This window comes from Harpegnathos saltator, unplaced genomic scaffold, assembly GCF_003227715.2.
Source record: "Harpegnathos saltator strain DR-91 unplaced genomic scaffold, Hsal_v8.6 scaffold115, whole genome shotgun sequence".
Classification (NCBI taxonomy): domain Eukaryota; kingdom Metazoa; phylum Arthropoda; class Insecta; order Hymenoptera; family Formicidae; genus Harpegnathos; species Harpegnathos saltator.
This window is the reverse complement of record NW_020229890.1, coordinates 339508-367005: the sequence shown is the minus strand read 5'-3', so window position 1 is coordinate 367005 and position 27498 is coordinate 339508. Positions and strand designations below refer to the sequence as shown.

The window sequence follows — 27498 nt, the reverse complement described above, 5'->3', positions numbered from 1 at the left end:
TGAAGCGCGCGCGTCTCTACGCACACCCAGTGTCTACGCGCGTACTCTTTCTCTCTCTCTCTCTTTCTCTCCTGCGAGGCGACCGGCGCGATATGAAATATCATCGAGTAATCCTAACCGTCGCCGTACACACGGCGCGAAGAGAGCGCGAGCGGCCAAGTGACAGCGACGTGAAGAGCGAACACCTCAAGGCTATTTAACGTCGCGTTTAAGCGACGATCAAGACGATCAAACGTCGCGCCCGGCAACTCGGATCACCGAGCGCTCGTGCTCGATCCTTCATCAAGCCCCCCGCGCGGAAGCGCATTGACGAAAATCTCGCCAATTATTCACGAGATCGCCGCCGACTCCGTCGAGGCCGGGCCGCAAAGCGCAGCTTCGTCGGCCGTGCCCGCGAGACTACAGTGTCGCGCAAGACGAGCCGCGTAAGACGAGGAGCAGTGGAATAGAAGTAAACCGACCGCGAGAGAGAGAGAGAGAGAGAGAGAGAGAGAGAGAGAAAAAAAGGAGAGACGGAGGAGGAACATAATCTCCCGCGAGCGCGTTACCTGCGCTCTCACGACACTCCACACCTGCGAGAGCCGCTGCGCGCGTGTTCTCGCCGGCGCGGCGTCCGGCCCACCGGCCCACACGCACAACCGCGCGCGCGAATACGCGGCCCACGCGCTGTGTGCAGCGCGGGACACACGCGAGGATGGGTGGCAACATCCCACGCAACGGGCCACGTACGCGCGTATGTACGTACGTGCAGCGCGGCTTCGCCTCGGCTCGCGCGAGTAAAGTAGGGATATACCGGCGGTGTTCTCCAGGCATAAAAGGTCCATGCTTGGTGTATGTCAGTGTCAGTGACGGGGAGAGGAACGAAGAGGCACGGCGGAGAAGTGAGCAGAGTGTGGTCACCTAGAGAGAGAGAGAGAGAGAGAGAGAGAGAGAGAGAGAGAGAGAGAGAGAGAGAGAGAGAGAGAGAAACAGAGAGAAAGAGATCGAGTCGGAGCACGGGCGAGTCGCACATCGCCGATGCCACATCGACTCGCGGTACCGAGCCGAGAACATCGGCGAGAGCGCGTGTCTCTCAAGTAGTCTCTCATACATTCGTGCGGACCAGCGAGAAGGATCAGACGCGATCGGAAGAAACGAGTTTGTAAACGAGGCCGGTCACCGCGACGGGCTTCGCTACCAGCCTACTCCGGCGAGAGAGAGAGAGAGAGAGAGAGAGAGAGAGAGAGAGAGAGAGAGAGAGAGAGAGAGAGAGAGAAAGAGAGAGAGAGTCCTCCTGCCGTGCGCGCCCAGCGGAAAGAGAGAACGAGGTGACGGTGTGGTAACGTGCTTGTGCTGTATGTAAGACTGCGCGCCTACACGAAGAAGCAAGTAGTTTTCGGGAGAGCGTCGCCGGGCGCCGGTGATAAGCGCACCGCGTGCTGCAGATAAACAAAGTTTCCGCGAGAGCTGAGATCGCGCAGCGAGCCGGAGAGAGCGAGCGACGGTGAAGTTGTTGAGTGAATCGGACGGAGCCTCGAGAGGTGTGCATGCGTGCGTTTTGGGATTACTCTTCAGCCTCTTCATTCTCTTCCTCATCGCATCCCCACGCGCCGCTGTGTGGATCGTAAACAAGTGATCAGGCTGGGCCGACGCGAGCCATCAGGATGACCATCCACAAGAAAGGCGCGACCTCGAAGACGAAGGGCAAGGGGGCGTCGAAGAACGAGGTGGCGGCCACGACTTCGACGTCCTCGGGCGTAGCGAGCACGGAGACCGTCGAGGTCGTGTCGTCGACCAGCGTGGTCGAGGAGTCCCGGCAAACGACGGAGAGCGAGTCGAGGAGCAGCGTGACGGAGGTGACGAGCGGCAGTCGCGAGGTCATCATGGACTCCAAAGGTAACGTAATCAAGGTCATCGAGACACCCCCGCGCACCGTCAGCCAGAGCTCGTCCAGCCGTAAGACCGGCAAGACTTCTCAAGACTTTATCGCCGGCGAGCAAACGCACTCGACTAAGCAATCAAAGGCGACTAAGCAGGAGGCTCTGCGCGCTGATGGCGCGGCCTCTCTCACGGAGGGTCGCGTTGCTCTTCAAGGAGACCTTACCGAGCAACGAGCCAGTCAATCCGTCCAGATGCAGAGCCAGAGCAAGTCGCACACGATCCAGCAGCAGTCGATCTCCTCGAGCACCCTGACGGAGAGCTCGTCGGCGAGCGAAGGTCGCAGCGGCCGTTCCGCGGTCAGACGCGTCTCCCACGACGTCAGGAACGGCGAGCAGGCTCCCACAGTCCACACGTCTTCGAGATCGAGCGAGAACACTCGTATGAGCAGCGAGACGAGCGAGGCTCTGACGAAGGACGGCAAGACCGTGTCGAGCACGATGAGGATCCGCGAGAGCGGCGAGAAGGTCGACGACAACGGGAGGACCATGTCCACGTCGAGCCGGGAGGTCGACAGCGAGTGCACGACCCAGCCGGCGGACGTGAGGGCTGTTAAGCGCAGCGACCACGTCAAGATAATCGACGGCAAGAGCGCGCACCCCGACGACTCGAGAACGGAGAAATCACACGCAGAGATCAGCGCGCGCTGCAACAAGCCCGGCCAGTCCACGTGGGACGGCACGTTTGTCTACGAGAAGCACGCCACCCCGAAGAGCAAGAGCGCGCCGGACAGCGCCGTCGGGAAGGCGGCTCCCGGTGACGGAGGTGCCGTCGACAGAACGGTATCCGTCGGCTCGAAGGTGCAGGGCAAGCGGGACGGCGATACCGGCGTTAAAGTCACCCAAGAGTCGTCGGCGACGTCCTCCTCCTCGTTGAGCGCCGAGGCGTCGAGCAGGTCGGTCGTCGACCAGGTCGTATCTTCGAGCACGGCCGTGACTCGGGAGACGACGCTGGTCGGCGAGAGTAGATCGTCGACGACGCAACACCTGGTCGCCACGGACACGACGGACTTCGCCGACGAGCGGAGGCACGAGGCGAGCGAGACGCGCGCGAGAGGGCCGCTCCGCCGATCCAAGCCCGGCGACTCCGCGTGGGACGGCAGCTTCGTCGTGGAGAGAGCGACGGAGACGAAACGACGGCGCAACGACTCCGACGCCAGCGTGTTCCCGCGCCGTCACGCCGACGCCGACGACGACGACGTCGTCGTGGAGACGACGCAGCGGACGGACCTGAGGGAGAAGAGCGTGGGCGAGAAGAGCGCGTACGAGAGGACGTCGTCCGAGACGGTGCGAGTGCTGAAGGGCGCCACGGACAGCACGAGATTCATCTCCGAGGAGCGACACGACCGGGAGGAGAGCAAGGAGACCGCTCCGTCTCAACGCGGCGGACCCGGCAGACCCGGCGATTCCGCGTGGAACGGCGAGTTCGTCTACGAGAGGTCGCCGGAGCACGCGAGGAAGAGGTCCTCGGACGCCACCGTGGTCCGGCGAACGGAGAAACGTCACGACTCGGTGGACGTGGAAGATGTGAGCGAAGAACAGAACGTCTCCCAGTCGATCTCGACTTCTTACGTCGTCGAGTACGCGAGCGCCAGCGACAAGAAGACGAACGTTGAGAAGGTCACGTCCGTGTCCGAGGTGATCGCGGAGGAGGACGGTTCTGCCGAGGACAAGGGCAGGTCGCGAGGAAGTCCCGAGAGACAGGCCAAGCGGGATGGACCCTCTCGCTGCTACAAACCCGGCCAGTCCACGTGGGACGGCACCTTCGTCTACGAGCGACCCCAGACACCTGAAACTCGCCGCAGCTCGGAGGACAAACGCGTCGTCAAGACTGTCGATATCCGAGACGTCACGGAGGACAATTCGATCAACGAGGCGGACGTCACGAGCACCTCTTACGTCGTCGAGCATTCGTCGAGTCAGCAGAGCTTCTCGGACGTGAGGGACGCCAGTCTCTCGTCCACGATCTACGAGACGGTCATCTACGAGGGTCACCCTGTCGAGATGACCATCAAGATCGAGGAGGATACTTGCCGAGACAAAGTCTCGTCGACGGAGCGTCAGACCGGTCCTACCGCGCGCCCCAGGAGTCCCGAGAAGTCAGCCAAGGAGAGAGACCTCCGAGCCACGAAACCCGGCTCGTCGACGTGGGACGGGACTTTCGTGCGGGAGAAACCGCAGGGGAAAAAACGACCATCCAGCAGAGAATCCACCGATGACAGGCCGCCGGACAAACCGCATGCGGCTGACAGCCAGAAGACGTCTCCGTCGTCTCCGGTGGACACGGCGAGAAAGCACGTCAGCGAGACCACTATCGACCTGCGGGACGTCACGCAAGGCGTATCCGCCACGTCGGAACTCCTCAAGAGCTCCGTGCTCAGCACGGAGCAGTCGAGAGTACACGAAAGTTACACGGACTCCAGCACCTCCATGGAAACCGTGCTCATCCGCGACGGCCAGCCGGTCACGTCCACGCAAAAAACCGTGACCGTTCAGGAGGGCCCTCGCAGCGGCCCCGCGAGGAGGCTGCCTGGCGGTGACGTAATCAGCAGCACCGACGTCAAAGAAAGCACTATTAGAAGCTCAGAGAAGAAGGAGTCCTATATGGAGGACAGGAGTTACCGACCTACGAAGCCGGGTTCATCGACATGGGACGGCTCGTTTGTGCACGAGAAGCCGGAGAGAAGACCGACCGATAGGAAGACGCCGAAGGATACGACTGCAGCCGCGGCCAGGCCGAGTCCGTTGGAAGGAAGACCGACCGACGTCACCGATTACAAGAAGTCTGTCGCGATCGTCGAGGATACGTCGAAGGATGTGAGAAGCTCGACTGATTACGTCACGAGCTCCGTCAAGTTCGAGCAGACGCTCGTCACCGACTCCACCGACAAGACACACGACTTCACCGAGGATACTTTCAAGGAGGACAGGATACTGTCCATCGACTACGACAAGCCGAGACGGCCGTCCGACGAGAAACTGACCCCGTCGTCGCCCCGGAAGCGTCCGGACGACGACAAGGAAGCTCCCGAGAAGACTCCGAAGAGTCCGCTGGGTCGCACGCATCGGCCGTCCAAGCCGGGCGCCTCCACCTGGGACGGGTCCTTCGTTTACGAGAAAACGCAGGACTCGCGAAGGAAAGTGGCGGCCGGCGAGCCGAGCGTGGACGAGCGGAAGCCGACTGAGGCGAAAAAGGAACCGGCAGGTCGGCGGGAACAGCCGGTTGAGCCCACACCGGTCCCGCGGAAAGCGACGGATGACAAGAGGCAGCAGCAGCAGCAGCAGGACGTCACGCTGCTCAAATACGTCGAAGATGTCGCGGAAGATGTCACGCGTACGTCCGAGCTGGTGCAGCAATCCACTTTCGTGGTCGATCAATCTTCGAGCTTCACGTCCGTGCAAGACGTCCGAGACGTTAGGGACGAGCGTGTCATCACTGAATTTACAACGGACACGCGCAAGGATGTGGTGAGTAATCGCGAGGTGTTGGACTGCTTCCTCCTTTTATCGGTTGCTCGCGTTCTCGGAAATTGCCGCTCTGAGTCGCGCGACTCATAACATTCGACGAAGTAACATTTTTCTGCGAAGAGGCAGGGGGAAGAAATGAGAGAACGATGCTTCTGCTCGCACCAAGAGGAAAATAAGTCGAAACGTCGAACGTCGAAAATTCATCTCGGGCTCCACCGATGTGTGCGTTCAGATCTCTCTCGATGATTGACAGGAAACAGACGCGCCGGGAAGAGAGAGAGAGAGAGAGGGAGAGCAGACGGTAGATTTATAAAAATCTTATCGAGACACTTCCAGCTCGCAGTCCTTGCGGAAGAGGCTCGAGCGCGGTACTTTCACTTCCAAAGCGGGCGAAGGTCGCGTGTTCACGTGCGTGGTGGCGTTGAAAATAAACCTGACGTAATATGGCGCGGCTCGTGGAAGGACGGAGAAGGGTTGAGCGCGGCGGAAAAAAAAATGGGGGACTCGTCGTTGACGAGTCCCCGCGTCTGCAAGCGGGCAGGATCGCGTTCCTCATCGGATTTCTGCACGGCTGAGGCCCGGATTCATCGGACCGCTGCGGAGCCTCGCTGACCGGGGATCGATATCGCGCGCGCGTTTGAAAAACGGACGGAAAAAACGGACTGAGTCGCACCTCAGTCGCATTGTACGTAGGCAGTCTGAATAGTTCTCGACCTGACACATACGTGACATTAGAAACTATAATTGTCAAACTATAATTGTATTGGAAAGTGGCATGGCCCTGAGACAAAGCCATGTAAAATTTTATTCGATCTGTCAAATCATTCGAGTAGTGGCACCAGTTGGAAAAAGGTTTGCGCAAGATGGATGCCGCATTTTGCTAACAATTGACGAAAAACGCATTTCGAATGCGTATTTCTCAAGCGTGTCTGGCACATTTTTATCGTTTTCAGCAAGATAAAATGGATTTCAAGCGTCGTTTCATAACTGTTGATGAAACTTGGATCCACCATTATACACCAGAGCGAAAAGAACCTTCCGGAATCACACTTTAATGACGGTATTGAATTATTGGAAAAAAACGTTGGAATAAATGTATTGAAGTTTCAGATGATTATATCGAAAAATAAAACATATTTCACGGCGAAAAAGATTCCTTTCATTGTTAGGCCGACAACTTTTCAGACCGCCCTCGTAACGTAATCGCGCGTGTATCGCACGGCGAGATTGAGCAATCGATCGCAATTTCCTCGCTGGGCTAACACAGCGCCGCGCGCTGATGCGTCGCGCTGCATCGCGACGGCGAAAAATCCTGCCGCGATAACCCTGACGACGACCGACGCGACGCCCTGACGAGGAGAAAAATCTCGCCGCGATAACATTTCCTCCCGATCGAGAGACGGACCTTGACTCTCGTTCGGCTCGGCAGCCGCCTTTAATAGCCGCGTACGTAAATCACAGCTCGAGAGGATTGATTATTGCATCTCGCGATCTCGCAAATTTATATCGACATCTCGCAGTCTCGCATTGGCAAAGTGTGACGGACATAAAGAGTCTCATCGAGTACCACATTGATGGAAAGATACATGGCTAATTGGCGCCGCGCCGGGGAGAACTCACCTTCGCTCTTGCCTCGCTCGCTCGCTCGCGCGAACAGCAGCGGGTCCTCCGAGTCGTCTCTGGCATGCGCCATGGGCGTGCGCAAGTGTATAATCACCTGCAATCAGATTCAATGGGGCGTATATGCAAAGTGACAATAATTACATCCGATACCGAGTAAATTCGGTAGTGATGTCACCGTCCAACGTAGCCGGCTTAATGCACGACCAATTGAATTTCACGCGTGTTCCGCCTCGCTTATCGCGCGGCCGCCCCGTTAAGTGCTATAGAATTGCTATAGAATCTTAGTTGAGAGAAGAGAGAGAGAGAGAGAGAGAGAGAGAGAGAAAGGGGGCAGAGCACATTAGACGTGCATGACGAGAGTACGTAGACGTCATTTACAGCGTCGTCTGCGACGATAATGCGATCGATAGTGTTCAATAAAACAACAACAGCGCACGATATATCATAGCAACAGTTGTGCCGTTTGTCGTTTTCGCGATGACTTATTGACACGTCCGTGTGTCGTAGATTTGAATATCGATGCCTCGCAATCAGTACGCGACGAGTTTCCCTCCCCCCCCCCCTCCCCCCCGCTACGACCGCGTCGCTCCGGCTGAAAGTTACATATTTTCATAGAAATGTGGGTCGATATCGAACGTGGAAATAAATGTCGCGGATGACACCCTCCCGGCGGTCGGCGCGGTCGGCTCGAAACGTCGAGAAAGAGTTAGCGTTTCTAGAACGCCGCTGGAATTTCGAATTCCCAGCGGCGAGCCGCGATTTTCGTCCGACTCTCTTCCGCTTCGATTCTTCCTTCCGAGAGAGAATACCTCGATTCTCTCGTCGATCAAAGCGAGCCGAATGATCTCCCGCTGCAGCCTCCTCTCTCTCGCGTTCAAACAACAAATTCCTCGAATTTGAAGAATAGAAATTCCTCCGGTCCGAAGTCGCGAGAACATTTTGTAAAACGCGCCTTACAACGCTCCGCGCACTTGCTTCGCCCATTACGGAGGAGCCAAGGCGAATGCCTCTCGCGCTCGTCAACGACGACGACGACGACGACGAGGAGAACTTCCCGGATGCTGAGGATGCATCTGGAACAATCTGAAACTTCGGTCCACCTTAGCGTCTGAAATACCGGGCCCGACGTAAGTTCCAACGAGCGGAGTGTTCTCGTCGCAGTGAGAATACCCGACTGTGCTTCGCTCAAGGATACCTCCGAGAGGTACTACGCGACGGTAATTGGCGACGGTGGTCGCGCACGTGCCGCCGTGTGCGAATTAAAAATAGACATTCGTAATGTATTCCGCTTTGCGCGAATCGCGCGCGCGCTTCCTCACGAGCGGTTCGCGCCGATTCTCACAGCCGTGACTTTAGTCCGAGGTCTCGGGATGATCGATAAAACGCCGTAGCGAGCGCTTAAGGGATAACGTCCGAGTGAACGCCTGAAAACAGCCTGAGAAGCAAGTTTGGCAATTTCTTGCAGTTAAATAACAACATAGATGGAAAATTGCTTCAAGGGCCTCTAACGCATACCTTAAACTACACAAAACAATTTTTTGTTATTATTTTGCCTCAAGATGGCGGCGCTGAAGCTCTCCAAGTAAAACCGCATTCTTCTCCCTGGGTCCCCGCGGCTTGCAACCAGAAATGCCGTACACTCTCAAGAAGGACAAGAAAGCAAAATTTTTGTTAATCTACATTAAATCTGCTAGAGAAGTACACACGTACATCTTAAAATATTGATTTTTGTAAAAATGGTGAACACGAAGGAAAAAAGTTTCAGTTTTCACCCGAGAGATTCAGCGGAAAGATATTTATAATAACAAAAGTTTTAAACGCGATCGTAAAAATCATGTGTACTTCTCTAGAGAATTTAGTTTAACAGCCAGTGCCAAAAATTTCGAGCGGATCGGATGAAATTTCTTAAAGTTCTGCTGCAAGCCACTTCGAAAAACGTGGTATTTTCTCGGGGAAGAGCTTCAGCGCCGCCATCTTGATGCAAAATAAAAAATTGTCTCGTGTAGTTTAAGGTATGCACGTTAGAGGCCTTCAAACCAATTTTCCATCTGTGTTGTTATTTAACTACAAAAAATTCCCAAACTTGCTCTGTGTCTTCAGGCGTCTTCACTCAGATGTTGGCCCTTAACACGCGCGTTGTCCATCCGTCGCGCGAGCCCCCGAAGTCGAGAGGACTATTTTCCAGAAATAACGTTCAACAATCTCGTTCCCCCCTCCCCTCCTCCCCTCCTCTTCCGAAGACGCCCCCGCCGAGCGCGCTCCCCGCGATCGCGATACAATCTTCCCGTGACGTCATCGCGAGCAATTCGGAACAATCCGTCCGGATAGTCGGTCGTTACACGAACGCCTCCGCTTGTTTTCGATTGTTCAACATGCAAACTGCTGTATGCATGGACGGAGAGCTAGAGAAAGAGAGACAGAGATGGGGAGGAAGAGGGAGGGAGGGAGGGAGAGAGAGAGAGAGAGAGAGAGAGCTTGGCCTACTTGCATCGAGACACGATGATACGACGTACGCGAACGCGCGTGATCGCGTTCTCTCCGTCGAATCCGTATTATTATTTTATGACGACGCAGGCGCGCGCAATGTCTCTCCGTGTCGGGTATTACGACATCGATAAATGTGATATTTTATTAACGGCGCTCACACGCGGGGTCGCGTCCCGCTGCAACGTCGTGCGCCTTCGACGGGTGAAATCTCGAGTAAAACAACATCGCGGGCACCAGCATGCGCGGCACACCGCGGCACGTTTCGTCCTCTTCGCTCCTTTTTTCGTCTCCCCTCCCCCCCCCTTCCCCCTCCCCCGTACAAAAGCGCACAAAACGCTGCCGGAGCTGCGAGCGCGCGGGGGCGCGAAAATTCGCGGCGAGCAAGTTTGCTCGCACAAACGAGCTTCATTACGAGCGACTCGCGCGAGCCGATATCGCGAAGAAGAAGGGGGCAATCAGCTTAGAGAGGCTCGGGCCGCTTAAACTGCTAATTAAATGCCGAAACTCCTGTCTGCAGTGTGCTTTATGACGCGAGTCACTCCCAGATGTTAAAAACGGAGCGGAGCGGATTCGGCTAATAGCGTCGGCGCGAGCGTTATTTGCTTCGTTATCGAGTCACCGCGCCGGTCAACTTGGCCGGTGAGCGCGAGCGCGCTTACGAAGTTTAATGAGCAGACTCAACGAAGCGAGGATAGACGGGTGTAAAATTTTTCAGCCGATTCGCCGCGCACGCACTGCGTCGCGTCACGCTGCTGTGCGTAGGCGTGTAACACGTCGGGTTACGCCGAGGTGCAACTCCAACGTCGCGACATCGCCGGATCGATCGGGAGTCGATAATCGCAGGCGGCAGAGCGGCAAGCAGACGGCGAGAGAGAGAGAGAGAGAGAGAGAGAGAGAGAGAGAGAGAAAGAGAGAGAATGGACCGAGTAGATTTCGGTGAAAGCGCCGACCGATTCGGCGGAGAAACGATTCGTAATTTTCCAACGACCTGTCTTGTGGAAACGGATCCTCCTCCCTTTCTCTCTCTCTCTCTCTCTCTCTCTCTCTCTCTCTCTCTCTCTCTCTCTCTGTGTAAATCCTTTGCCATCGATAGTACTGTCTACGGCCCGCCTGTCTACCTGTTTCCAGAAACGACGACGGCGATCCCGCCGACGACGAAACTATATATCGCTAAAGTGCGGTTCGACGGTTCGGCGAGCACGTTACACGATACGCTGTAAGCGTGCGCATAAAAGCCATATGTGCGCCGATCTCGCGTTACCTGCATTCCGTCGAACTAAGCACTCGCGGCGCTCCTAATCTCGCAGTGCCCGCGGCGCTCATTATGCAGCGCGTTTGAAACTCGTAATGAACGCCCGCGGAAAAACGGAGTCGTTATTACACGCCTCTAAGTCGCCGCGCAACGTGCTATCATCGAGGCGTTTACGAGCGAGATTAGCCTGCCGATAGACTCGTAAATCTTTATAGCGTTTTCTTCTCACTCATTCTCTCTCTCTCTCTCTCTCTCTCTCTCTCGTCCTTGCTTCGCCGCGCCGCGCCGGACGATCGTGCAACATTGACATTAGGCAAAATCCCCGACGAGCGAGAGGTGGCGATGGTTACAGTCCGCGGTTGCTAACGAGCGCACAAGTGGCTATATGGATTTATAAAATATATTGAGCGATGCTCTTTCTTAGCGATCTATATAACGCCGCATGTGGAGGCTCGATTGTGCCACTTGAGCGTAGAACAGAGAGTGCAGTTTACCGTTGTGACACAATAGAATTCTGAATATCCGTAATTTGCATAACGACGTATAATTCAGCGCATGATAATGCGACCGACGTTACGGTCTGTGTGACAATTAACTCCGTGCCGTTCGCACACCGTGCCGCGGCGTGAAAACGTTGTTGTGAAAATAATGAACGTAACGAGAGATTATTGCCGCGGCTGTTGACCGTCGCGAGAGATATCGAATCCGACGATCGCGTTGCGACGGCCGGCCGCCTCGGACTCGGCCGGCCGCTTTCGCTTGTTCTCCGCGCCGGTTAATTCACGCATGTCGTCGCACTTGCTCGTTCCAGAGAGATGTCAGCGAGTCAACGAAGGAATTTATCGACAAAGAGCAGGTGACTAGCATGGTAGCGCGGGATGTCGTCGACGACACCCGATTCGACATCGTCACCGGCCACGCGCCCCAGACTCCGGTGGATTCCACGAGGAAGCCGTCGCCGGAGCGGCCTGGCTACCCTCGCGGAATACCCGGGCTCAGGGAAGACGACCGACCGAAGCCAATCCCCGCCGCTGGGAAACCCAGCCGATCTCCGCCGCGAGAGCGCGAGAGAAGTCCCCAACGACCGGCGGAACACGGCAGGTGAGTGAAACGAGTCAGCGAGGTGTGACTCGCTACGAAAAATCGCCGGCGCTTTGCCTCGGGCAAACACAGCGATGATCACAACCAGAGTATTGCGCGTGGATGATTTAAGAGAATCAGCCTAGGCAGAGGTAAGACGTGAAACATGTAAATTTCTCTCAGAGCTCTCGGCTGACTGTTCGAGACGAATCGCGGATGCAATCTCAGCCGTAGCCGCAAACGGATATCCTGATATTTTACATATTGCAACAATTTACATATTTAAATAGTAGTTAGAGACTAGTTGGTGCCAGGCCAGTTCAGCCGACTTATTACTAGAGATGCGCGAACTATTCGAGTTCGAATCGAATAGGAATCAAATACATTATCGTTTGCGTGCATCAGCTACAAAACGGACCATCTCGGCCTGTATGTTTGAAGCCTTAATTTATAATTAACTTAACTTATAATAGTTAATAATTTAATTATAAATTATTTTAATTATCTAAATATATTTAAATACATTTAAATACTTTACTTTAAGATGATATTAGAAGATCAATATTCCCTTTCATATTAAAATCTTCCATCATTATTTGCATGTTTAATGGTCACGTGAAATTTTTTAATGCTTCGATTCGATTCGAATTCGAGTGAAATTTCATAGATTCGACTCGATGCGAATTCGAATTTAAAAAATGAGAGACGATAAAAATTCTTGATTAGCACATCTCTACTTATTACCCGTACAATTCGATCTAGATAAAAGCGAACACTTCCTACAAAGTTGCACGCTGTTACTTGTTACTTAGCGCGCTACACGACGCTAATTATCCCGCAGGCCTTCCGAGGCACGGCCCAAGTCGCCGGAGAAGCTGCGGGATTACACGTCGCCGAGCAGGAAACCGCAACCGGCGGCCGGCAAGCCGAGCCGGCCCGAGGAGAGGCCCTTAGCGGCCAGGAGGCCCGACGAGCAGCCGGCCGGGCCCACCAGACCCACGGAGCCAGAGAGGCCAGCCGCGGGTAGGCCCAGCCGACCCGCGGATAAGTCTCGGAAGCCCGAGCGAGCCGAGAAGCCGCGACGAGGGGATCAAACTCCAGACTCGCTCGACGAAGACGACGTGCGCCCGATACCCGATATACTCTCCAAGATCCCTCTGAAGGAACAATGCATCTGCGAGCTTTGTACCTGCGGGTAAGTCGCACGCGAAATGAACGCCAGTCACCCGAGAACGGCTTCCTCTATATCGAGACACTCGCGTGACGGCGGAGGCCGCGATCCCTGTCGCAGGATATTGCCTCCCGTGAGCGCGTCGCGTCGCGACGTTCGTATCGCGCGGCGGAACGGACGGGGATGTCGCAGGATGTCGACAATAATGTCGAGGTGTAGTTAGCGCGAGCTTGATTCGCGCGACTCGCCTTATCAGCACGTTCTCGTCTGAGATGAGCTAGGCTGACCTACTTCCGAACACTATTCACGAGATCGGAAAACTCGCCGAGACGCAAATTCGCGGCAAGATCGTACTCGAGGCCACCTTTCACGTTCTGCTCGCGAGCATGCGTCGCAAAATCCTGGCTCGGGCTCGGCCTCGGCTAAGCGCGAGTCCGTCCAAGCGCCTGAAACTTGCCGGCGGGTTTCGGCTCGCTGATTCATTCACGCACCCGCCCCTCCGTTTCACTCGGCATCAGTGAGAAGAAATTTTACCGCCGAGGCTTCGCCGAGGTATCGCGACGACATGGCGACTTTCTGCTCTTGGACACGCATTACGTATGCGTGCGCGAAAAGTAGGTCGCGAGACGGATCCTTTTACGGCGAGTCGTGGTCGGCCCGATCGCAAATCATCGCGCGATTCCTTCCTTATCCGAGCGAGCCGCGAGCCGTGACTTGACGCGACTTGACGCGACGGCCGGCGGGTCGCCGGCGAATTTACGGTACAGCTTCGCTAATTGCGCGCTCGGACGCATCATCGGCCGCGAAGGATCCTCGCCGCCAATCGCACGGGGGATGACGGCGACTGATTATATGAAACGGGATTATGTGGGAATTGTGTGGGATTACACGGGCTTATGTGGAATAGCGGATTATGCGGAACGTAAGATCAGCGTAAGCCGCATTGAACATTTTTCAGGCGCCAATTTCTCTCAAGGTTCCTCAAGGCGCGCAGGAGCCGGGGAACGGATCCGGCATTTTTTGCAGGCGGACGCGTCACGTTTCTCTGACTTACTTTTACATATCCGCGACCTTCGGTAGCTATCGTCGCACGCCTGCGTATTATGTGTGAGCGAGTAAATCCGACACACCTTTATTTATTACTTTGTTTTGGAGCATTTGCTAGAGAAGTGTGTATTTATTTTTTAAATTTAATTCCATGTATTATTTTTATTTGTTTTAAATATTAAGGGAGTTTTTTATTTTAAATTTCGCGGATAAACTCAGCGCAACACAGACTTGAATCCGGGATCCTCGATCAGATATTTTTTAACAAAATTTGTTTTATTATTTTTAAAGTCGCTTTTTCAAATGTGAAAAGGAAGAAACAATTATTTTTATTTTTATTACAAAAACTTTAATTTTTAATTGTAACGGTTTTTATGCCATCATTAATGTAAGTTGTTTTAATTTTTACTGAAATTTTACTTTTTGTTTGTCATAATGTTCATAAACGACTGTGAACGTTCTATAAATAAAATAATTCTATTATTTGTAAATATTCCTTGTTTCTTTCTTTACATATATATAATCCCGGGACTAGTCCCAGGATCCCGGGATGGAATCCAAAAAATCCCGAAATCCCGGGATCTTAAATTGTATCCGGGATTGGAAACTCTATTCTGGAGCCGATCGAAAGTACCCAATCAGTCCCCGTCACCTCGTCCCCGGCGAGCCCGACTGTTACGGCATCGCCTTTCGGCAATATTCGAAGCCGGGAGGGACGGGGAATGACAGTGGCTGATCATTTTGTTCTTCCGAACGTAGCCATTGGCTGCGTTCAGTGAGCGCTTAGTGATTCTCGCTCCTGATTGATAAATACTTCTAGATCTATGAAGAATCCAAAAGAATGCTCCAGTCACAGACAGTAATCACTAAACGCTCACTGATCACTTTGTTCTGCTGAACACAGCCATTGACTGGATTTCGATGTCACTCGATATACGACGGATAGCGTGGAAGTAGAATGTCGTGTACGAAATCGCTCTCTCTCTCTCTCTCTCCCTCCCTCCCTCCCTCCCTCCCTCCCTCCCTCTCTTTCTCTCTCTCCGAGTACGTCGAATCGCTCTGCATGAAATATTGGCAAGAGCGGCCCGCCGTTTCTTCTCTCCCGCCATCTACGGCGGCCGCTCGTAAAGGAAAGCCGAGCGGCTTTTCGTTGATTAATGTCGACGAGAGTTCACGTCGAAGGGGACGTCGTTCTATAGAATATCTCGCGGCTGCTTCTCCATTTGTGCGCGAGGGTATCGCGAAAAACTGTCGATCCTGAGCACGCAGGATCCTTGTGCAAGAACTTAATTGGCGCACCGGTAATCGAGACGCCCAATTATCTCGGGCGCGCAGCGGTGCAACGATTCGCCTTACGTGAGAACGCGCGTCGTTAATACGCACGTTGCGTCGCCGGCTTTGACTAATGAGACCGTTCCCTGACAAACTGCGCGTGCGTGGACTCGATATTCCTCAAGTTCGTCGCACGACGAACACTGCGCGTTTGTTCAATTGAATCGGTCCGTTCAATCGAACACATTCAACCCACTTTATCCACTTGCCTACCTTTGTGTTACCCTGTTGAACGTTACCGTCGAAGATCTTCGTGCCTCGCCGGCCTTGTTACCGCGGTAGGTCTTAGGAGAGCGCATGCTCAAGAGACTGTCTTTATTAATTAGTAACACGTAATGTATCACGGCTAATTGAATATGGCACTCTTGAGAACGATGTGCATCGAGCGAGCCGACCGCACCGTCTGCAAATTAATGAGTCTCGTTAAAAAGCAATGGCGCCTATAACGGCGCAGGTGGTCGCGTGACAATAAGTGGCTAGAGTGCGAGGAGGCCGCAATTACGCGAATCCGATGTAGGTTTTTGTCGCAGATTGCACTGCGTTTTGCCTGCATGTGCGTCGCGCGGCTGTAAATATCAGCTGTAAGAGCAACGAAGAACATCGATGGTCGCGACACAATCGGCCAGGCTTTTTAAGCTCGCGAGGATTCGCGTCCCTTCGCGTACACCTTCAAGTCTGCGGTGGGATTTCCGCCGCGCCGCGAGAACAGATCTCCCCTCCCCCGACAGGAAAGGAAAGATCGTTCGAGTCAGCGTGACAACAACGAGCCAAGTGTATTTTGATCGAAAGACCCGGAACTTCTGCTTCTGCTCGAGCCGAATTCCGCTGAAAAGAGCCGAGCAAGTCCTCCTCCGGAGGAAGCACCTTCTTCGAACGGAATGCATCAAGCTTGTTCCTTGTCGCGTGAACTCAGACGATCTTCTTTCTCCGCACGTACGCATGCTGCCGATGTAAGCGTGCCGCGGCCCTCGGAATTCTAACGTACCGCGATGATTTACAGGCGTCACCGTTGCCCGCACAACTTCCCCGAAGAGCACCTGGATATATCGCGCGACGAGTCGGTGCACGCGGTGAGCTCCTACCGGCAGGAATACGACGAGAAACACGTGGAAAGGCAGACGAGGTACTATCATGAGGACCAACTGCATACGGGCGGCGAATTTATCGGGGAGAGGCGGACCGATTACGTGGCTACCAAGGGTGAGAGGGCGCCCGTCAGGAAGCCGCAGGATCACCTCAAGCCCGAGGGTGAATTCGTCGGCAGACCGAAGCAGGAGGCGCCCACGAGGGGCGAGAGAGCACCTGTGAGGAAGCCGCAGGACAATCTAAAGCCGGAGGGCGAATTCGTCGGCAGACCTCGGGAGGAAGCGCCCAAGTATGGCGAACGTGCGCCGGTCACGAAGCCGCGGGACACCTTGAAATTCGAAGGGGAACTCGACAGTAAGTCCCGCGAATCGCTTCGTTCGCGCGTCGGTAGATACTCGTTCGCGTCCGCGAGACGTTTGCAACTCAAGTTCCTGAGGTAGAACAGACCTCTCGTAAAAAGGTACGGAGATGAAAGGAGTGTGTGCGTGTCGTTTTGCAGCTACCACGACGACCGAGCTGGTCTTCACCGGGGCGCCCGGCGAACGACCGAGCCCGATCCGCCGCAACACTTACACGAAGGTAGAAGGTGACTTCATCGACGAGACGACCACGCGATCTCAGTATGTGGATCATCGCAGCATTCAACGCGCCGAGATCATCAAGCGAACGGATAACCTCACCGTGGGAGAGGGTGAATTCACGGTTGGTAGAGTGTGTTGGTGTTCGCGCGGATCGTATATGATAATTGTTGCTCTACGTACTCTTCTTGTTCACTTATCGTCCTTGAAATTTGTGTCGCAGGGTACTTCTCACATCAAGGAGGACTTCCAGACGCATGTCGTCGAACGCGAACCTCAGTGGCGACCGAAATATCCCGAAGAGACCGACCGGTTTTACAGCAAGACCGACGTCGTGGACAGCACCACCACCACCCAGGAGCAATATCGAACCTTCGACCAGACGGATTACAGAAGTACCACTGTGGTTAGAAGGGCTGATAACCTGAGATCCGAGGGACCCTTTGAGGCATTGCCTCATACCAAGGATGATTATGTTGCACCGATATTGTCGCGCAGGCCGGAAGCTCAGAAACCGAAGGATAATTTAAAACCCGAAGGACCATTCGAAGGGCGACCTAAGGATGATTACAGGCCTACAAGAGGAGAGCGCGCCGACGTTAAACGTCCCGAGGATAACCTAAGACCAGAAGGACCCTTCGAAGGCCGACCTAAGGACGATTACAAACCGACTTGGGGTGAGCGTGCTGATGTCAAACGTCCCGAGGATAATTTGAGACCCGAAGGACCATTCGAAGGACGACCTAAGGATGATTACAGGCCTACGAGAGGAGAGCGAGCCGACGTTAAACGTCCCGAGGATAACCTAAGACCAGAAGGACCCTTCGAAGGCCGACCTAAGGACGATTACAAGCCGACTCGGGGTGAGCGTGCTGATGTCAAACGTCCCAAGGATAATTTGAGACCCGAAGGATCATTCGAAGGGCGACCTAAGGATGATTACAGGCCTACGAGAGGAGAGCGAGCCGATGTTAAACGTCCCGAGGATAACCTAAGACCAGAAGGACCCTTCGAAGGCCGACCTAAGGACGATTACAAACCGACTCGGGGTGAGCGTGCTGATGTCAAACGTCCCAAGGATAATTTGAGACCCGAAGGACCATTCGAAGGGCGACCTAGGGATGATTACAGGCCTACGAGAGGAGAGCGAGCCGATGTTAAACGTCCCGAGGATAACCTAAGACCAGAAGGACCCTTCGAAGGCCGACCTAAGGACGATTACAAGCCGACTCGGGGTGAGCGTGCTGATGTCAAACGTCCCGAGGATAATTTGAGACCCGAAGGACCATTCGAAGGGCGACCTAAGGATGATTATAGGCCTACGAGAGGAGAGCGAGCCGACGTTAAACGTCCCGAGGATAATTTGAGACCCGAAGGACCATTCGAAGGGCGACCTAAGGATGATTATAAGCCAACTAGAGGTGAGCGCGCTGACGTTAAACGTCCTGAAGATAATTTGAGACCCGAAGGACCATTCGAGGGACGTCCTAAGGATGATTATTCACCTAAACGCGGAGAACGTCCTGAGATGAAGCGGCCTGAGGACAATTTACGCCCTGAAGGAACGTTCGAAGGCCGACCTAAGGATGATTACAAGCCAACTAGAGGCGAGCGCGCTGACGTTAAACGTCCTGAAGATAATTTGAGACCCGAAGGACCATTCGAGGGACGTCCTAAGGATGATTATTCACCTAAACGCGGAGAACGTCCTGAAGTGAAACGGCCTGAGGACAACTTACGCCCTGAAGGACCCTTCGAAGGCCGACCTAAGGATGATTACAAGCCAACTCGTGGCGAACGTGCTGATGTCAAACGCCCTGAAGATAACTTAAGACCGGAAGGACCATTCGAAGGACGTCCTAAGGATGATTTCTCCCCGAAAAAGGCAGACCGTCCGGAAGCGAAACGACCGAAGGATAATTTACGACCTGAGGGCGACTTTATAGATCGGCCGAAAGATCAATATACGCCCGGTGAGAGACGTACACCGATTAGACATCCGGATAATTTGTATCCCGAAGGCGATTTCGAAAGACCGCAATTGATACCTTATGGTCCTGGCGATAGAGCTTCCATCGTGCGTCATCCCGATAACCTGTTCCCGATTGGAGAATTTCCAGATAAGGAAGTTGAGCCTTTCCGACCGGCTGAGCGTAGAACACCCATTAAACATGACGATAACCTTCGTCCAGAAGGCGCTTTCATAGGAAAGCCGAAGGACGATTACAGACCGACTAAAGGAGAACGCGCTGATGTCAAGAGACCGGAGGATAATTTGAAACCAGGAGGACCTTTCGAAGGACGGCCCAAGGACGATTATAGCCCTAAACGAGCGGAGCGTCCAGAAGTGAAGAAACCACAGGATAATTTAAAACCGGAAGGGCCATTCGAAGGACGGCCCAAGGATGACTTCAAGCCAACTAAAGGAGACCGCGCGGACGTCCGGCGTCCGGAAGATAACTTGAGACCCGAGGGACCCTTCGAAGGACGCCCAAAAGACGATTACTTGCCCAAACGTGCTGAACGTCCCGAGGTGAAGCGCCCGGAAGACAACTTACGACCCGAGGGTCCCTTCGAAGGACGTCCGAAAGACGACTATAAGCCAACCAGGGGAGACCGCGCGGATGTTAGGCGACCGGAAGACAACTTAAGACCGGAAGGACCATTCGAAGGACGTCCGAAGGACGACTACTCGCCCAAGCGAGCCGAACGTCCCGAAGTGAAACGTCCGGAGGATAACCTACGTCCCGAAGGTGACTTTGAGAGACCGGAGAAGGCGCCTGTTGGCCCAGCAGAAAGACGTACTCCGATTAGACATCCGGATAACTTGAAGCCCGAGGGCGAATTCGAGCGACCTGATCAGGAAGGTTACCGTCCGGCTGAAAGGTCAGAAGTGAAGAAGCCAGTGGACAATTTGAAACCGGAAGGTGAATTTGAAAGACCCCGCCCGGAAAAATACTCTCCAGCCGAAAAACGAACGCCCGTGAAACATCCCGATAATCTCAAATCAGAAGGAGAATTTATTGGCAAACCCAAGGAGATTACGCCCACCAAAGGTGATCGCGCGGATGTTAAGCGACCAGAAGATAACCTAAGACCGGAAGGATCTTTCGAAGGACGTCCGAAAGACGATTACTTGCCCAAACGTGCTGAACGTCCCGAGGTGAAGCGCCCGGAAGACAACTTACGCCCAGAAGGTCCCTTCGAAGGACGTCCGAAGGACGACTATAAGCCAACCAGAGGAGAACGTGCGGATGTTAAACGACCGGAAGACAACTTAAGACCGGAGGGTCCATTTGAAGGACGTCCGAAGGACGACTACTCGCCCAAGCGAGCCGAACGTCCCGAAGTGAAACGTCCGGAGGATAATCTACGTCCCGAAGGCGACTTCGAGAGACCGGAGAAAGCGCCTATTGGTCCAGCGGAGAGACGTACACCGATTAAACATCCTGATAACTTGAAACCCGAGGGCGAATTCGAACGACCTGATCAGAAAGCTTATCGTCCGGCTGAAAGGCCAGAAGTGAAAAAGCCAGTAGATAATCTCAAACCAGAAGGCGAGTTTGAAAGACCCCGTCCGGAAAAATACGCTCCAGCCGAGAAACGAACACCGGTGAAACATCCGGATAATCTGAAACCGGAGGGTGAGTTCGTCGGCAGACCGAAGGAAGATTTCACACCTACCAAAGGTGATCGCGCGGACGTTAAGAGACCGGAGGATAATCTGAGACCGGAAGGACCGTTCGAAGGCAGACCGAAGGATGACTACCGACCGGTGCGTGGAGAACGCGTTGACATCGTTAAACGTACTGATAATCTGCGTATGGAGGGAGACATCGAGACGTACAGATCCAGAGACGAATACACCGATTTTCTGACACGTGAAAGGAGCGAGATCACGAGATATGAAGACAATTTGCGTATGGAGGGCGAATTCATCGATACGAGGACACGAGATGACTACAAGGTCGTTAAAGGCGAACGCGCGGAGGTGGTAAAACATCACGACAATTTGAGACCGGAAGGTCCGTTCGAAGGTCGACCGAAGGACGATTACTCGCCCAAGAAAGCCGAGAGACCCGAGCTCAAGAAACCAGAAGATAATTTGAGACCAGAAGGCGAGTTTGTACGTCGACCTAAGGAAGAAGCGCCTAAAAAGGGCGAGAGAGCTGATGTGAAGAAGCCACAGGACAATTTACGTCCGGAAGGCGATTTTGAGAGACCAGAGAAGAAACCTATCGGTCCAGCAGAAAGACGTTCTCCTATTAAACATGCGGACAACCTGAAACCGGAGGGTGAGTTTGAGAGACCCAAGCCTGAAGAATTCAAGCCTGCCGAGAGGCCAGTCGTGAAGAGACCGCACGACAACTTGAAGCCCGAAGGTGATTTCGTCTCGAGACCGAAAGAAGAAGCGCCCAAGAAAGGCGATCGAGCTGACGTGAAGAAACCCAAAGACAATCTGCGTCCCGAAGGCGACTTCGAGAGACCGGAAAAGGCGCCTGTTGGTCCAGCGGAGAGACGTACGCCGATTAAACATCCGGATAACTTGAAACCCGAGGGCGAATTCGAACGACCTGACCAGGAAGCTTTTCGTCCGGCTGAAAGGCCAGAAGTGAAGAAGCCAGTGGACAATCTGAAACCGGAAGGCGAGTTTGAGAGACCCCGTCCGGAAAAATACGCTCCAGCCGAGAAACGAACACCGGTGAAACATCCGGATAACCTGAAACCGGAGGGTGAGTTCGTCGGCAGACCGAAGGAAGATTTCACACCTACCAAAGGTGATCGCGCGGACGTTAAGAGACCGGAGGATAATCTGAGACCGGAAGGACCGTTCGAAGGCAGGCCGAAGGATGACTACCGACCGGTGCGTGGTGAACGCGTTGATATCGTTAAGCGTACTGATAATCTGCGTATGGAGGGAGACATCGAGACGTACAGATCCAGAGACGAATACACTGATTTCCTGATACGCGAGAGAAGCGAGATCACGCGGTACCAAGACAATCTACGTATGGAGGGTGAGTTCATCGATACGAGAACACGAGACGATTACAAAGTCGTCAAGGGCGAACGCGTGGACATAGTGAAACATCACGACAATTTGAGACCGGAAGGTCCGTTCGAAGGTCGGCCGAAGGACGATTACTCGCCCAAGAAGGCCGAGAGAGCCGAGATGAAGAAGCCGGAAGATAATTTGAGACCGGAAGGCGACTTCGTACGTCGACCGAAAGAAGAAGCGCCTAAAAAGGGCGAGAGAGCTGACGTGAAGAAACCGAAGGATAATCTGCGGCCGGAAGGCGACTTCGAGAGGCCGGAAAAGAAAGCCGTCGGCCCGGCGGAGAGACGTTCTCCGATTAAACACACCGATAATTTGAAACCGGAGGGTGAGTTCGAAAGACCGAGGCCTGAAGAATTCAAGCCAGCGGAGAGACCGGTCGTGAAGAAACCGCACGATAACCTGAAACCAGAGGGTGAGTTCGTCATTAGACCGAAGGAAGAGGCGCCGAAGAGAGGTGACAGAGCTGACGTGAAGAAGCCTAAAGATAACCTCAAGCCTGAGGGCGACTTTGAAAGACCAGAAAAAGCACCGATCGGGCCCGCCGAGCGACGTTCTCCGATCAAACATCCGGATAACTTGAGGCCGGAAGGTGACTTTGAGCGTCCAAAGCACGAGGAATTCCATCCAGCAGAGAGACCTCGAGTGAAGAAGCCGACGGATAATCTCAAGCCAGAAGGCGACTTCGAGCGGCCGCAGCCGAAGAAGATTAAGCCAGCCGAGAAGAGGACTCCGATCAAACATCCAGATAACTTGAAACCAGAAGGCGACTTCGTCGGTCGTCCGCGTGAAGACGCTCCTCAGCGTGGCGAGCGAGCCGATGTCAAAAAGCCGCAGGATAATCTGCGGCCGGAAGGTGACTTCGAGAGGCCGGAGAAGAAAGCGGTTGGCCCGGCGGAGAGGAGAACTCCGATCAAGCACGCGGATAACTTGAAGCCGGAAGGCGAATTCGCGGGCAAGCCTAAAGAAGAGGCGCCGAAGAGAGGAGATAGAGCGGACGTTAAGAGACCCGCGGATAATCTCAGGCCTGAAGGGGGCTTCGAGAGACCCGAGAAGGCTCCGATCGGCCCGGCGGAGAGACGTTCTCCGATCAAACATCCCGATAACCTGCGGCCCGAGGGTGAATTCGCGTCTCGTCCGAAGAAAGAGACGCCGCTCAAGGGCGAACGGGCGGACGTGACTAGACCGAAGGACAACTTACGACCGGAAGGCGAGTTCGAGAGGCCTCAGAAGTCACCGATCGGACCGGCTGAGCGACGCACGCCCATCCGACACGAAGACAACCTGCATCCGGAGGGCGAGTTTGTCGGCCGACCGAAGGACGACTACTTCGTTCCCAAGCGTGTCGACCGGCCGGTTCAGAAGAAGCCCAAGGACAACCTGAAGCCGGAGGGCGAGTTCGTAGGGAAACCCAAGGACGATTACAAGCCGACCAAAGGGGAGAGGACGGAAATCGTGGTGCATCGGGATAACCTGAAGATGGAAGGCGACATAGACCTCTACCGATCTCGCGACGATTACGTCACCACGACCAAACGCGAGCGGGTGGACGTTGTCCACCACGAGGACAACTTGAGAGTCGAGGGCGAGTTCGTTGACATTCGGCGGCGGGATGATTACCGCGCCACCCGTGGTGAGCGTAGCGAGATCATCAGACGCGAGGATAACCTTCGTCCCGAGGGTGACTTCGAGCGACCAGAGAAATCGCCGGTCGGACCCGCGGAAAGAAGATCTCCCATCAAACACCCCGACAACTTGAAGCCGGAAGGTGACTTTGTGCAACGACCGAAGGAGCTCGCGCCCATCAAGGGTGACCGAGCCGCCGTGAAGAAGCCGCGAGACAATCTGAGACCCGAGGGTGACTTCGAGAGACCGATAAAGTCGCCCGTCGGCCCTGGTGAACGGCGATCGCCCATCAAGCATCCCGATAACCTTCACCCGGAGGGCGATTTCATCGGCAGGCCGAAGAAGGACACACCGCTCAAGGGTGATCGGGCAGACGTAAAGAAACCGAAGGACAATCTTCGTCCCGAGGGCGAATTCGCGAGACGCACGCCGAAGAAGGTGGAGCCGGCCGAGCGGAGGACTCCGATCAAGCACGAGGACAATCTGCATCCCGAGGGAGACTTCTACATACTGCCCAAAGACGACTTCACCCCGAAGAAAGGGGATCGCGTGCCGGTCAAGAGACCGCAGGACAACCTTCGTCCCGAGGGCGAGATGGAAGTGTCACCCTCTTCGAAGGACGATTACAAGCATGTGAACGGAGAACGCGTAGAAGTGCGTCGGCACGAGGACCACCTGCGTATGGAGGGACAAATGGACGTCCGTCGTTCAAGAGACGACTACAAGAGAGTCACGAAGGTGGAGAGAGTGGACATGGTGAAGCGTGAGGACAACCTCAGGATGGAGGGCGAGTTCATCGACGTGCGTCGCAAGGACGACTACGTGCACGTCATCGGCGAGCGTGTTCCGACAAGGAAACACCCGGACAACCTGCGTCCAGAGGGAGACTTCGAAATGCCCCAGAAGACAGCGATCGGTCCTGGCGAGAGGAGGACGCCTATCAGACATCCGGATAACCTGAAGCCGGAGGGCGATTTCGAGCGCGCAACTCCGCAGAAGATCAGACCGAGTGAACGACGCTCGCCGATACGTCACGCGGATAATCTGAAGCCGGAAGGCGACTTCACCGGGCGAGCGCGCGATGACTTCATCGCCAAGAGAGCGGAGAGGACCGAGGTCGTGAGGAGGGAGGATAATCTGAGGATGACGGGTGACTTCGAGGGCACGACGTCGCACAAATCGAGCTACACGGTGATGCGCGGTGAACGCGCGGACATCAAGTCTCACGAGGACAACCTGAGAATTAGCAGCGGCGCTATGGAGACCAAGACGACCACCAAGGACACGTACACACCGTCGAGGCGAGAAATGTCTCCCGCTGGTAAGCCGCTGAACCACCGCAGGCACATGGAGTCGTCCATCATGCTCGGCGACGACACCGCCACGATGACCACGACGAACCAACGTAACTACAACACGTACACGAAGCGCGCAGGGAAGGACATCGCCGCGAAGATGAGCAAGATAGAGTCCGACAGTAAGAAAACCGTGGAGTCGCGGGAGACACTCGCGGACGGGATGGTCGTGACGACCACGAGACGGACTTCCGCTCAGGCCGATCAGAGAGTCAGCAGCAATACTCAGACTATCAGCCACCAGCAACAGACTCACGCGGCCGAGCGCCGCGCGATCCAACATACTGACGCTCACATGGACTCGCGGAAGACGAGCGAGCAGCATTCACGGTCGCAGAGCCGCCGGACGGCGGCTGAGGACAAGTCCGTGACGGAGGCGCAGAGTCACCGCGGGCAGATCCTCCGGGAGGACAACGCGTCTCGCTACATGAGCGACGCCACGCACGGCGAGCACCATCATCGCCAGCAAACGCATCAGCAGCACGTCGAGCGCCAGCAGCAGGAAGCGAGCAAACGCGATTACGTGAACACGCAACACATGGAGAGTCGGCAGACCATAGCGAGGTCTTCGGCGAAGCAACAGCATGAACAACACACGCACTCCAGTCAGACGCGATACCACCACACGACCTCGCAGTCGAGCAGCCCGGAATTCCGCCAAGCGATCAACGGCCAGGGTACGAGCGCGGAGCGGTCGCAGGTGGACTCGGCCACGAGAGTCAGCCATCACCGGAAGAACGTGATATCCTCCTCATCGGCGGACATGAGCAACGCGGTACTTCACCGACGCGGCGCTGCTTCGTCCACCGAGGCACTGCACACCATCTCGTCCACGGCGGCGGATCAACGCAAGAGCATCTCGAATCTGGCCGAGAGCGGCCAGTTCATCAGCAATTCGAGCCAGAGCAGCGACCGGCGCAGCCTGACCTCGCTGCACCGCAGCACCAAGGACGCGAATCCTTGGGCTGCGTCCAGCTATGAACGGCCGCAGAGGATCGTCCGGCAGGACAACCTCACCGTCGGAGGGAAGTTCTACTCGCAGAGCGAGGCCAAGAATTACGGTAACTTCTCGAGCACTCAGAGAGTCGAGAGGGTTCAGCGGCAGAGCAACGTGTCGCATATTAACCTGGGCGACGGCGGCACCGTCGCCACCAGCATGTACAAGAAGGAGTATGCACCCAGGCACCGCGGGCCATGCCCGGCGGCTCTCTTAGAGGCCAAACAGGCGCCCTTCAAGCACACTAGAGACACGCCGAAGCACAAGTTCTACATGCCGGTTGTCTCCAACTGACACGCCCGAGCGAATTTGCGACCTTCTCCTCGTTACGCCTTTCGCTAAAATCACTCGTCGCCGAGGACGCGACAATATCGAGGTACGGGGATCGTTGATGTAGATGCTGTTTTAACGTAGGCCGCGATTTAATCAAGTTGCATTCTGTTGTATCGACCGGCAGGTTTTAAGTAACGGGGATAAAATTGAGGGTTGAGAGATGATGAAAACCGGTGGGAAATTCGCGGGTATATCGCGTAATAAAGTAAACGTCTACTTTCGGGATCGGCTCGGGCCTTGCCGTGGCCGACGCGACGGTCTGAGAGTGAAAGCTCGAGAAAAGTCTCGAATGATGCGCGTTGTTGAAAAGTGGATTCTTCTTTCATCGTAATCGCATCGTCGGGACGTCATTGCGAGTGAACGAGGTCGCGGACACGGGCGGTTGGAAACCGCAATATCAACGAATGAGCTTTCATCTGTCGGGTGATAAGTGGCTCCCCCGCCAGCAATATCGAATACATAATCCACCGAGGAATATATACACGTATATATGCATATACATTTATATGTAATTATATATACCGGCGAGAAACCGGCCGTCCCCTTTTAGGACGCGATCGCAGATACGCAAACGTATAATAATTATATATAGTCGATAATCGCTAACTTTTATCTGCCGGCGAGCAGATAGCCGCCCATTATGGATTCCTTTCTTCTTGAAACACGTGTATACAAAGCAATAACTAGAGCTTAAATCCGTGATACGGTCGAATCTAACGGAAGATTAGTTTCGTCCGATATAATTAGAGTGTAGCACACGCATCATATTATTATTCTATTTCCCTGACATCAACGTACGAAGTTTTTTTATGTGACAATAAGCTGTTCTTCGCGCTTTCGTTTTATTTAATTGCCAGCTTGTTTTACGGTTACACGCTTGATTGGGCGTTATATATTCCATGCGGGAAATATATTCTCAGCTGTATGTTAAACGGAGGTTATGTATGTTTTTCTTTCCATTATGGTTTCCTTTGTGGTTTTCCCGTTAATTAACGCTCGTCACAGACGGGCGAATTATTTACTGGATGTTGGTTTATTTACTTTATTTACTGAACATTTATTTTATTCGAATAAAATTGTTTCGCAATAAT

General features: G+C 54.4%; 1 protein-coding gene across 2 annotated transcripts; it reads left to right on the top strand.

Moving 5' to 3' along the window:
* Positions 1-27498, top strand: Sdb (SAXO downstream of blistered). 2 transcript variants are annotated; one of them, XM_025302593.1, is made up of 7 exons: positions 1-5384; positions 11558-11847; positions 12668-13021; positions 16377-16816; positions 16962-17164; positions 17264-21041; positions 22131-27498. In XM_025302593.1, the coding sequence occupies exons 1-7, from the start codon at positions 1644-1646 to the stop codon at positions 26366-26368; spliced, it is 13044 nt and encodes a 4347-aa protein (XP_025158378.1). In that variant the 5' UTR covers positions 1-1643; the 3' UTR covers positions 26369-27498. The 2 variants fall into 2 exon arrangements, with proteins under 2 accessions (XP_025158378.1, XP_011147926.3); XM_011149624.3 differs by having other exon boundaries at positions 2-5384; positions 17264-27498.

Excerpts from the sequence above, each read along its gene's own strand:
- Sdb (XM_011149624.3), top strand. The coding sequence starts at position 1,644 with ATGACCATCCACAAGAAAGGCGCGACCTCGAAGACGAAGGGCAAGGGG. Across the intron at positions 5,385-11,557 it reads CGGACACGCGCAAGGATGTG|AGAGATGTCAGCGAGTCAAC; the intron begins GTGAGTAATCGC and ends TGCTCGTTCCAG. Across the intron at positions 17,165-17,263 it reads TGGGAGAGGGTGAATTCACG|GGTACTTCTCACATCAAGGA; the intron begins GTTGGTAGAGTG and ends TTTGTGTCGCAG.